Source organism: Eutrigla gurnardus, assembly GCF_963514095.1.
Source record: "Eutrigla gurnardus genome assembly, chromosome: 8".
NCBI classification, from domain to species: Eukaryota; Metazoa; Chordata; class Actinopteri; order Perciformes; family Triglidae; genus Eutrigla; species Eutrigla gurnardus.
This window is the reverse complement of record NC_139922.1, coordinates 20096832-20108638: the sequence shown is the minus strand read 5'-3', so window position 1 is coordinate 20108638 and position 11807 is coordinate 20096832. Positions and strand designations below refer to the sequence as shown.

The following is an 11807-nucleotide window of genomic DNA, read 5'->3' as shown; positions in this document are numbered from 1 at the left end:
ATTTTGTTTTTTTTTGCAACAATACATAAATTACTGTGACACCACAGAGAACTCCTGGTACCTTCTGCTTCTCCTCGGCAGCAACCAGCGCTCAAAACATTTCCTGTAAAAGAAGAAAGTCTTAGATATGGAGTAATGATAATATAAAAATACAAAAATGGCATCTTGTAGCTTGTTTGAGCAAACTAGTCCATACCTGCTCCAGATCCTTCTCCTCACTGATGTTAAAGGCAAGCTCCTGTCTGGCTCTTTCTGCCTGCAGCCAAGAGGAAAAATGTACAAACATATATTAAAATCAAACGGGGAGGAAATTGCTCCCTCTGCAATAATGCCGGTGGGAGTAGAATATGTACGGATGTAAGAGGATGTTAAGATATATGCTAGTGTGGTCATGTTAGAGCCTGTGAGTCCCTGTGTTGGCACCATTCGCTGCAAACCGCCGGCTCAGCAGTGCATTACTGTTTAAAAGTGAGAGTGAACTGTGTAGCCTCAAGCAAGAACCACTCGTACAAACAAAGTGGCCTTAAAATGTGAAGTTAAAATGTTTTCTTAGGTACACATTAAATAAAACCTGACCTGTTGTGGGAGTAATGTACAATTAGTCCGCTGTTATCCAAGCCTGAGGGAGAGTGTATTTCATTTCTCTGAAGCAAGTTAGAGATAGAAAACCCTTTAAATTACACTTCATAATTATGGGGATTATCCTGTTTGAATGTCTAGGTTTATATCATTGTAAATGAATTCATATAGCCTAATTATATCCCCATTCATTTAAATTGGCTTTTTGAACACAATACAATATGAATATGAACATCTCAAACTGCAGAAAAACTTACATTTTCATGAATGAACATTCCCGGACATATGGGGGAGGTCGTGTAGCCTTATTTGGAACTATTATGCAAATTAACAATTCTCGTGAATGCACGCTCATTTACACACAGGTGGCATTCATCATGTTCACACTGGTCATTTACACACTTATCTGAAGTCAGGAGCGATCAGGCATGGTGCAATCGTAAGAGAAAGTTATGACAAGAATATGAAAATGTTCTTGCATGAGTCCCATTGTATGTCCGGCCAGATGCTAATACGTTACCTGTGCTTATCAGGCAGTAAGAGGAGACAAAAACAGGCACACAACATATAATATGCAGCGTGACCTTGGCGTAGCTTTGCTTTGGCACTTGACAAAACTCTGCGTGATACTTCCGTTTACCCTTGTTGAACCAGATAAGGCGACAAAAGCTGCGCTAAAAAGAGGAATTTGGTACTTAAAAAAATAAATCTTGCTTTTCTGCTCTTCTTAATCTCTCCCTACATCCCTAACCTTTGAAACTTTGAACAGCGGGTGTTTGTGTGTGATGTCATGAAAAGGAATCGCATGATAAGGTCATTTGGTACGCGGAGGCCTACCTTTGGGGAGACCCGCCGCTCACCAGAGGTCTGCTGAGCAAACGCAACGGCATCGTGGACAGAAAGGAAGAGATTATCGCGGCTGATGTTCCCTTCATCAAAAGCTCCTCCGACCTGGAGTTCTTCATACACCTGGGCTGCAAGACAAGCATCACACGAACACTTGCTTTCACATTCATGCTGTGTTTAAAGAGAAATGAAAAGTGCTACCCTTTTCAAGAGCAGAACACTGACCTGATGAAGGTGAAGTTTTTAACAAATGAACCTCTGATTTACAATTGTACACTCTACCAGTGTCCTTCACAGACCGTATGGACTTAATGTTGAATGAATAACTAGCCCTCTGTTTCCATGCCAACGGGTGTGAAATGCACTCAAGTCATTGAAGATTTTACCTTGCACATTAGCCAGGTGGAGTTTAATGCCCAGCATCGCGTAGCTGGAGTTCATCTGTGCGGGAAATAAAGGAAAGGAGACGGTTTATGGACATAATGGAATAACTCATCATTTTATACACCCAGAATTAAACATTCACTCATGAAGAAGGTTCAGTAAGAAATGCCAAGGTTCATCCTCACAAATCAAAGATGCTTTTATCACACAAAAAAAGGGTTGAATATTACATTTGTACAGAAATATATCCCTCTATGTTTCAGGGGTTCTTGCAGAAAACTTAGTCTGTGATCTAAACAAACATTTTCATGGTTAAAAGGAACCTCAAGGCTATTTTAATACTTTAATACTTTGTATTAACCTGTTAGAGGAGACATACTGCGTACTGAAAGCACAAAAACTTGAACTAAAATGGTTCAATATAGAACTATTTGTTTAAATGAGAATCAAGTATTGCCAAACAAGCGTCTAACCTTTATCAACACTTTAATGCCCATCAGGTCGATGAAGCAGACCCCTGCCAAGTCGAGGATGAGGGTGTGGAAGGGCATGGGCTGGCTCTCCAGCGTGGGACTGGAGGGCTCCTGGTCAGCCGCCTTCTCGCCCGGTTCGGTGTCGCTACAGTGGAAGTTGACATAGCTGGTGGGAGGTTCGGGTTTGCTGGCAGTGCCGTCGCCCAAATCGAAGTCATTTTGCAGTTCGAGCTGAGATATGGTCTGGATTTAGAGGGAGTACATGGAGAAACGTGTACAGAAAAGGTCAATGGTTGTATGTCCAAAAATATGTCATATATCATACTTGATCCCACCTGAGACTTCATGCTGACCAAAGAGCTGGGTTTCCTCCTCCTCGGCTTATTCTCCTTCTTCTCCTTCTGCTCCTCCTTCGCCTTTTCCTTCTGTTCTTTCTCCAAGAACTTCCTCCTGGCCAGGATCAGTTTGTCAGGGTCCAGTCCAGTCTAGACACAAACGTGCCCATGTAAACACCTAATACGCCACATTGATGCATTCATTCGGGTAACCTTGAGCGACAGCAAATTACGTCTTTTTTTCCTCACTGTACCTTTTTGATGACCCTCTGGCGAAATATTTCAGCATTTGCAAAATAGAGAGGTGAGCAATAGTTCACTATTTTCACACCTTTGATTGACACAACCTGTGGAGTTATTATAGAAAATAGATTAGATTCAGTTACATATTAGGATAACAATAAAAAAATATTTCATTTCCATACCTTACTGTACACCTTCGGGTTTTTGTAGATATCCGTATCCATAATCTGATCCATTGCTGAACCATTACGACTGTAATTAAAATGAGTAATACATTAATAAACACGTATTAATGTGTTTATTAGCACTCCACTGCATTGATTTTTTTTAATTATTATTTTATTTTGGTTAAAAAAAATGAGCGTTTACTCACAACTGGGTCTTAAATATCACCACCAGGATGGAAAAGCCCACTCCGATAGCAACTCCATAAGGCAAGCTGAGAAAGAATGTGGCCAAGAAGGACACAACCCAAACACACTAGAAGAGAAAGCATGGAATAAGATCCAATATGGAAACACATGTCGCATCGGAGGCTTTGACTTACGCAGTCCAATTTGCTCTTCTTCCATAAGTAGTAGGGATCAGAGAGCTGCAGGAGTGTGTTCTTCAGGTTCACGGCGATCAAGGCTCCGAGCACCGACTGGGGGACGCCAAGATCACATCCTTCTCTTACTTCTGCTTAATGTTTCCTCTCATTCCTCAAGTATTACACTCCTTTGTGCACCTACCTTTGGGAGCGGTTTCAGGAAGGCTCCCAATGCGAGCATGGTAACCATGACGACCAGCATCACACACAGACTGGCGAACTATAAGAGAGCAGCAACAGAGGTGCAGTGGTTGTGTTATATGTGTGAATTACATACAATACTTGGCCTCAATTACAGTCACACAGCGGTGGAAAGTAACTTTTAATTTCATTTGATTTACTCAATTACTGGCCTAAAGTACAATGTTGAGGTACTGGTAATTTACTTGAGTATTTCCATTTTATGGTACTTCACAATATATATAATAATACATAATGACTTAGTATTATGGATAAAGATGAGACTTCACTGCTACCCGGCAGGGCATACGGTAAAACAAATAAGACCCACATTTATGTAATAGTATATTATATTTAAGTAATACACATGCATCAATAATTCAATAACAATCCAATATTAAAATAAATATTATTCTGAAACGGGCTATACTGCCTGATCAGTAGTATATTTTGATGGTAGTACTTTCAGTTAAGTGAAATTGTGAATGTAGGATTCTACTTTATACAGTATTTCTACACTGGAACGCAGTACTCGCCTGTGATGTCCCACCAGCGTTGTCCACAGCGAGGGTCACAGACAGGGCACAGCAGATCACGTGGATTTTGAAGAAGGAGCCGAGGAAGTTGCTGCAGCCTAGAGCCAACATTTCCTGCACATAGCATGCGTGTTGTATTTACAAGACGCTCTGAAATACCCATTTGGACAGCGTGTAGTGTTTGTACCTGGTTGGGATCCACGTCGTAGCCGTGCTTGGCCGCCAGCGTTCGGCCCATTGCCAGGTTGATGACGTAGCCCACGATTGCCAGGGAGAAAGCCGTGCTCAGCATTTCGTCCCACTGACTCACCGTTGGCAGGATCGGTGCTGGGAATCTGGAAAACAGAGACTACACATGAATCTGGTACAAAACAATAAATAAAGACTTGCATTATTCTAGTGATTAATGATTCCAAGTATGCTGATGTATATAATTCACCCCAAAGGGATTTCCCCCACTATGTCCATGTGATAGATCTCAGGAAGGTGCAGGGGGCCCGAGATGGCCGTGGCCACCACCACCTGGGTGGAACAGGAAAAGGGATCCATCACCACTATCGGTCTTATATTGTAACTTAAATAACAGCTTTGTGAGATTCAATGCAAATTAAAGAAGGGTAAACTGTGTGTCTTCAGTATATGCTACTTACAATTAGGATCTCCATAGGAACGGGGAAGGGCAGCTTGTGGCGGTAGCGTGCGCTCAGCTCCTTCACTATGATCAGAGCTATGCTGCTGACCAGGGCAAAGACTAGCGACGCTATGTTGGTCTCAGGGAGACCGCGTATAATATCCCAGAGAGTCTGTGACAAAGATTTAAAATGACATCCTTTAATGACAAATCATACTAACAAAGACTTTTGAATGTTCTTTGGCCACTATACGTGGGATCACTTACATAAACAACAGCCAGCGGGCCGCTATAAGGTGGCACTCGGATGCCAAAGATGTACTTGAGCACCGAGATGAGGATCTGCAGTCCTGCGGCAGTCATGAAGCCTCTGACGAAGGATTCCGACAGATAGATCGCCACGAACCCAAACTGCATGAAGCCAAGGCCAATCTGCACAGACATCAGTGGGGCTTTTACAGAAACGGTACATTACGTCTTTCAGAAGACCTTTAGCGTTGAGTACCTGTATGACGGCAGTGAGACAGGCCAGGGTTCCAGATATTCCCAGTCGAACCTCATTCATCAGGTCCGTGTCCACTATCGTAGCATTAAGAGTGGCGTTGAAATGACTGAAGTCCGACTCTGGGGCCAGCCTGAGACACACCATTCCCACCATGATGCTGAGGACGGCAAACGTACCTGCACATAGAAAAACATCCATTTTCTTTGCTTTCAGCTGATCTACACCGGGCAACTTATCACTGTCATGACATGAAGTCACTGGATAAATCCCTCTGATTTACCCGGGACCATCTGGTGAGCGGTGCCCATGAAGAAATACGGGATGAGGGGAAAGAAAGAGGAGTAGAGACCATTGACAGGAGGGAGGTTTGCCAGGAGGGCGAACGCCATGCCTGGAGGAAACAAAGATTTATTTTTTACAACTGTTACATAAATCAAGAGAACAGTGGGTGTTAAACCGTATAGAGACATATGAAAGATGAGGGCGTTGACCGACCTTGGGGAACCTGAATGGTGCCGGCGCTGACCCCACTGACGACATCACAAAGCAGGTTTTCTTTCACTTTGTACTTGGGAAGCCAGCACAGTACGGGCAGATGTCTGAACAACAAGTCCTTCAGCCTCGGCACAGAGCACCTGACGGATAGAACAAACACGCGACAGTCTTTGAGGAGCTCGGCTTTTCTGGTTATTTTGAAAAAGTCCAGAAAACCTGTCTAAGCTTCACATTGAGTCACAGCAACGGGCCTCGCCGCTGTTTGATCACAGAGCTTGGTAGTGAGACGTGTAGTTCATGTCGACTGTGTGGCGAGGCTGCAGTTCTGTACCTGAACAGTTTCTTCACCTTCTCTCCAACAGGGAAATGTCGGGTCTTCTTGTCAAACTCTGTGTCAAAGTCGGGGAGGTTATATGCCGGCCTGTCGATCACATAACGTGGGCGGTCCCGGTGCATGGCTAGAGCATATTGAAATATAGTAAGACCATAGGAAACGCTCATACGGTGTCCTCATGGTGCAGTTTAAGGAATTGCATCAGGAATAATATTTTTAATAATGAAAACAAGTTTACAAAGCTGATTATTTTAACCTTAGAACAAAAAAGGAGGAGGATTTTACTTTTAAAGTTGAGGCCACAAAGGGATATTTACGCACACACTTCTGCTGTTTTACGTTTCTGTGGCACATTTCAAGAGCAAGGCCTTAATCTAACCTTGAAGGGTGAAGGATCGGGACTTCAGGTGAACTGCTACAATATTTGCTCAACACCCGGTAAATAAAAGTGCACGCACAAGTGCAGTCTGAAAGAAACAAGTAAAAAAAAATAGACAAGTTGACCATATTCCATCTTCTCTATATAAAAAAATCTACATTTAAAAAAAGATATTAGGCGTTAAAAACATTCAATGATTTTACTACATAGAGTGAAAACAAATTACAAAGACTAGCACCTAACTTCCAACTAAAAAAAAGCCAAATTTGTTTAAGGCAACAAGTGCTCGTTACATTATAAACAAAATTGAAGACAAGAGTTACAAGAGATTCCTTGCCATTTAATAAAATAATACCTGAATCCAGTGCACATTAGCTTTATTTGGTAAAAGATTTTGTTCTGTTTAATCCCTGCCATTGCTTCTTAAAGATGTGCTTGCCATATACGACAGCAGCAAGTAACGAGCTGACCTCCGGAACTTAAAAAGCACTGTACCTTAACGTTGAAGCACAATGTCTGTAGGTTTCTGGCTCAGATGTGTGTATTGTCCACTTGTTTGATCACTTATCAAGCTACGCTAAAGACCCTCTACACCTCCTGGGTGGAGCTTAGAAACTGAATATCTGAGGCACGAGCAGCCTCGCAGGCAAAGTTGAATCACTCACACTGTTGATTTGTATCTGTGAAGCATCGAGCACGGAGACAAAATCATGTAATTAACAATAAATGCGACTTTAATGGGTTCGGTTTATATTTACATGTGACATCCTCACATTCACTCTCAGCAAAATACATTTTTAACATGTTTTTATGGTAGACATGAGCAAAAGCTGGAACTAAACCACATACAAAGCCTAGTTTCACTTGACTTATACAAACCACGCAAACTAAAATAAACGACGCATACAAATAGTGTACTTCAACATTTAAAAAGGGTGAGACAGAGATGACCATGTGTAAAACATGATTATTTCCATTGTATCAGGATTCATGTGCAAAACAATGGCATCAATATCAAAGGCTAAAGTGCAAGTATTTCTCAAATGGATTTGTGTTTTCTTTAAAAAGGAATGTCATAATTTTCCAGTGGACTCTTGGTAGGAAATAAAAGCAAGTCTCCCCCTGGTGGAACAAAAAGATGAAACGCACAAATTCCACAGAAATGCCGTTTTCTTCTGTTCTGTGAAAATGAAGGGAGAAATAAAATACATGAACTACCTTCTTTAAAAAGCTTAAAATTAGTAGCTATTCTGTAACAGAATTTAAAAAAAAGGTTTCGACATTGAATCATTGACAATGAAGGGAGCAAAGAGAGCTAGAACTAATACTAGTCTCGAGTATTCTGTTGTTTAAAACTGCAATGATGAAAAAGCTCATTCGGGTACAAACATCCAGGCACTCCAACAAACACTGTTAACCTAGCAATTAGCAGAGTGGCTTCAGGTAGGATGTTTTAGTTTTGGTTCGGAGGATTTTAGCTTTGAATATATTTTCACTTTCATTTTAAACAGCTTATCATTGGATTAAAAGTCTGTTACGGTGAGGATTTCCTTATGTGCATTAGCCGATTAAACAATCCCAAGATAAAAATCTGTCTGGAAAAAAAAAAGAAAAAAAGAACACAGCACATCTCTCCATACAAAGACTCAAGCAAGTCAAAAACAGTTCCAGTCTTCAGAGGTTTAGACGTACGACTAATACGGTCATAGAAGGAGGACAAGTAACGATACAAATGCAGAGCTTGTTAAGCAAGTACGAGTGCAAACTCCATGTGGTGAAAGTCGGACGACTTTAAATCTAGACATGTTTGCTTTCCCTCCTCTTTGTTACAAAAGCTCTTTCCCCAGCTGCTCCTGCTGGCTGCCTAAAGCCCCTCAAAGTCCATTGCAGTCTATAAAATCGGTGCCGACTAGAAATCGCTGAGGATGCTGATGTCGGCAAACTCCTGGCGATATCTGTAGGAGTATAAGGCCAAGAGGAAGGACCATTTTAGAGTCAGGAAGCTCCACACACAGGAGAGATACAGGCTCCTCGGGTCAGTAGGAGCTGTGGGACGGAAAAAAAAGAGTGACTTGTATTAGTATCGGTTTCTCTATTACACTGAAGAGGACTCATTGGAAATAGGAACAGAAGGGAGGGGATTACATTGCTTCTGTGTGATTGCGACAGTTAGGAAGGTGATGAAAGCGGCCACGGCCAAAACTGAGAAGAGCACACCGACGGCGATGAAGAACTTGAGGCCTTTGAGCCAAGTGCGCCAGAAGTCCTGCAGGTACATGACGTGTGTGACAAGACACCAGAGCGCCAAAACTCCTGTTCAAAGACAGAAACACACACTTTCACTACAATAATACATGCATATTAAAAATCCCCATAGACTGTATATGGATTGAAGTTAAAAAAATAATCTTAAGGAGCTTTAAGATTGTTGTTTATCATGTCATTGTCATTCTTTTCAAACGTTATGGATGTTTTTAAAGTCATAAGAAGTCACATTCACTAACACTGCTATCGTGTATGTTTGTTATGAAAGCTTAGAAGTGATGCTAAGGAAGAGGTAAAGCTACACCATGCGCATATGCACGTGAGGAATACATTAGAACTAGCTAGCTAGCCACCAGAGAACAAAAATGAATGAATTCAAAGTGATATGGTCGACATAATGTGTTGACATGTCAGGGAGACGAAGATAAACAACAAACGCCATGTTAACGATTGGACACGTGACCGTCTGGGCCTCGCAGGAGGATTAGGAAACCCGAGTTAAATGCTCCAATATCATGTGGAAAGTGTACTCAAAAGTCATATTTAACGTTACAGTTGTGGGTGTGTAAACACGAGTTACCTGACAGGCCTCCCATGGCCGCCGTCCATGGCTGCTTGTATGCTATATTCCAGACCAGGAAAGCAGAGAGTCCAACCAGGGTGCCGAAGGTAGCATATCCTATGCTAATGTAAATTCTGCTGACTCCCATTGTTCAATTACAACTGCTGCCACCCAAATGTCTGTAACAGAGGTCTAAATTCTAGCCGTAATAGGTTTCAAAAGCAGGCTGGTATTAAGCTACATCAACAGCTTACCGCCACATTATGTAACAGCATCGGTACTAATGAACGAGCAGCGAGAACGACGCCTATCGATGTTAGCAAAATAGCTTTAGAGTAAAACACAAGGTAAGTAGTAGCCGATGTCTGTGTGCCTAGCACGACACACAAACTCGGATGACACAATTTAGATCTGAAGCTAACCAGCAGCAGCAAAACAAAATACCAGCCGAGTGTTTATCGGATGTACGCCGCAAAGATGACAAGCCATGATCCGGAAAACAGCCCTACCGTTGATCCCCGTCTTCAGCCGGTGCACTAATGTGTAATTTAGGACTAAAACATATTAATTGTAATGGTCTGTACTTATACTTAACTCGTGTACAACACTCGAAGCATATACGCGTTTGTTTTTGTATTGAAAATCATCAAAACTGTTTTCAACAGTCATGTATCTCTTGAGCACTCAAATATCTCTGCAGTGAGGAAAACCCTCAACTGGCGGAAACAGCGCCCCTCGTGGAGGAAAGAGAAACAACCACTTTTAGATATCTGATGCCAATTCGGTGACATCATTGGGAAAGTGGTACAGATTTTTGTTTACGTGGAGGCAATTGGCATTCGTGGTTTGATACATTAGGAGTCTATAATCAAAGACAGTAAATAATTTGATGCAGTCAGGCAAAGAAGAAGTTCACAAATGGGTGGAAGAAGTATTCAGATCCTTTAAAAGTAGCAATAGCAGTGAGTTATGCTGAAGTCTAGCATTAAAAATTATACTTAACTACAAGTTGATGTTTGGCTATTGTATTACTATTGTCATTACTGGTGCATTCATATATAATTAACATTTTTTGTGGTAGTTGGTTGAGGTGGAGCCATTTTTAACTATTGTATATACTGTTGGGTAATTTAATATAATTTTATGTAAAAAACATTTGATGAACTTGTTACGTATTTTTATTTTGTAGTTATAGAATTCATCATGGTCTGCAAAGTAACTAGCAACTAAAGCTGTAAGATAAATGTAGTGGAGTAAAAACAATCAATGCAATCAATTCGCCTCTGAAGTGCAGTTAGTTAGAAGTATAAAATGGAAATACTGATGTACAACTACATCAAACAGTACTTGAATAAAAGGTACAGTTAAACCAATGTTAAATAAGAAATAAGATGCATGATTTGAACAACATAAAGCAAATACATCTACTAAGTATATATTAACATCACAGCTCGACTGTGGCTTGATGGGGGAGGCAGGAAGTGACTTTGCCATAACACTAAAAGATAATGGGCCTCATTCACCACTATTTTATTGTTCATACCCACGTTCTTATAATGATGAATCCCATTGTCCTCTTTAATTGAAGGCCTGTGCCAGTTGATCCTTATTAGGTAATTAGGTAAACGCCCTGCCAATCCCCATAAAAGGGCAGGCGACTACACGGCCGTGTGCACAGACATCTGAAGAAAGCACAGAGCAGTGGACTCCAAAGGAATAAAAAACAATCAATAGATCTAGTGGATACAAAATAACACAAAAAAGATGCCATTACTCGTTCAATGTTTAACTTTTCATGTTTATTTATTTTAGACCATAATGCTTTGTAGAATACAGTGGAAATGTGGTAAAGTACTATAAAATAGGTACTCTAACCGGATGATTATAACTATTTATGTCTTTATTTCTTGTGCAAATATAAAAGGTATATAAAACAGTTACACTATAGCCTTAAAAAGTCTGTTCTGTTCTTAGTTGAGAACAAATCCCACATAAATGATTGGCAACGGTCAGATTCTTTGTAAAAAATGTAAGAGGGTTTGAAGAAGACATTTTTTCATAATAGTTTGTGAATGAGGCTTGATATCTTTTCAAAGAAATGTCTTTTTTTTGTATTATAATACGGTGGCGAGTTGAAATCTGTGCTCTGAAATGTTGCTGCAGTAAAAGGATGTCACAGATGAAAACCGCAGCACTTATAGCTGCACAAATGAACGCTTTAGATTGTGCAGTTGCTTATATTCTGATTCTGTGTACACACACACACACACACACACACACACACACACACACACACACACACACACACACACACACACACACACACACACACACACACACAAATATACTCAGCCCATGTCCTGGGGCACTCTCTTCGCGGCCAATCAGAAAGATACAGGAAGTTATGTCCAGCCACACTCCCTTCAACTCACATAAACAGCAATGACTGGGAAATCATCCTCGAACATTTG

At 41.0% G+C, this 11807-nt stretch overlaps 2 protein-coding genes across 2 annotated transcripts; both read right to left on the bottom strand.

The window, feature by feature from the left end:
- Window position 1: 1 nt before the first annotated feature.
- On the bottom strand, window positions 2-6252 carry LOC311017783 (solute carrier family 26 member 9-like; the record flags this gene model as incomplete). Its single annotated transcript, XM_084016362.1, has 20 exons — window positions 2-103; window positions 197-256; window positions 1417-1553; window positions 1812-1866; window positions 2283-2525; window positions 2618-2767; window positions 2872-2964; window positions 3043-3112; window positions 3234-3340; window positions 3408-3503; window positions 3592-3669; window positions 4166-4279; window positions 4353-4500; window positions 4605-4687; window positions 4816-4968; window positions 5064-5228; window positions 5302-5477; window positions 5582-5692; window positions 5797-5936; window positions 6128-6252. 20 exons carry the CDS (start codon window positions 6250-6252, stop codon window positions 92-94), a joined length of 2316 nt encoding a protein of 771 aa, XP_083872488.1. The 3' UTR covers window positions 2-91.
- Window positions 6253-7220: 968 nt separating this feature from the next.
- slc48a1a (solute carrier family 48 member 1a) lies at window positions 7221-9818 on the bottom strand. The gene is made up of 3 exons (XM_084014876.1): window positions 9355-9818; window positions 8655-8822; window positions 7221-8555 (listed from the first exon to the last, which is right to left on the bottom strand). Exons 1-3 carry the CDS (start codon window positions 9482-9484, stop codon window positions 8419-8421), a joined length of 435 nt encoding a protein of 144 aa, XP_083871002.1. The 5' UTR covers window positions 9485-9818; the 3' UTR covers window positions 7221-8418.
- Window positions 9819-11807: the final 1989 nt, after the last annotated feature.

What these genes read in the sequence shown, in the direction of transcription:
- slc48a1a (XM_084014876.1), bottom strand. Translation starts at nt 9,484, where the DNA reads ATGGGAGTCAGCAGAATTTACATTAGCATAGGATATGCTACCTTCGGC. An exon ending in GGCCATGGGAGGCCTGTCAG is followed by an intron (nt 8,823 to 9,354) that starts GTAACTCGTGTT and finishes GTCTTTGAACAG; the next exon opens with GAGTTTTGGCGCTCTGGTGT. An exon ending in CGCAATCACACAGAAGCAAT is followed by an intron (nt 8,556 to 8,654) that starts GTAATCCCCTCC and finishes TCCGTCCCACAG; the next exon opens with CTCCTACTGACCCGAGGAGC.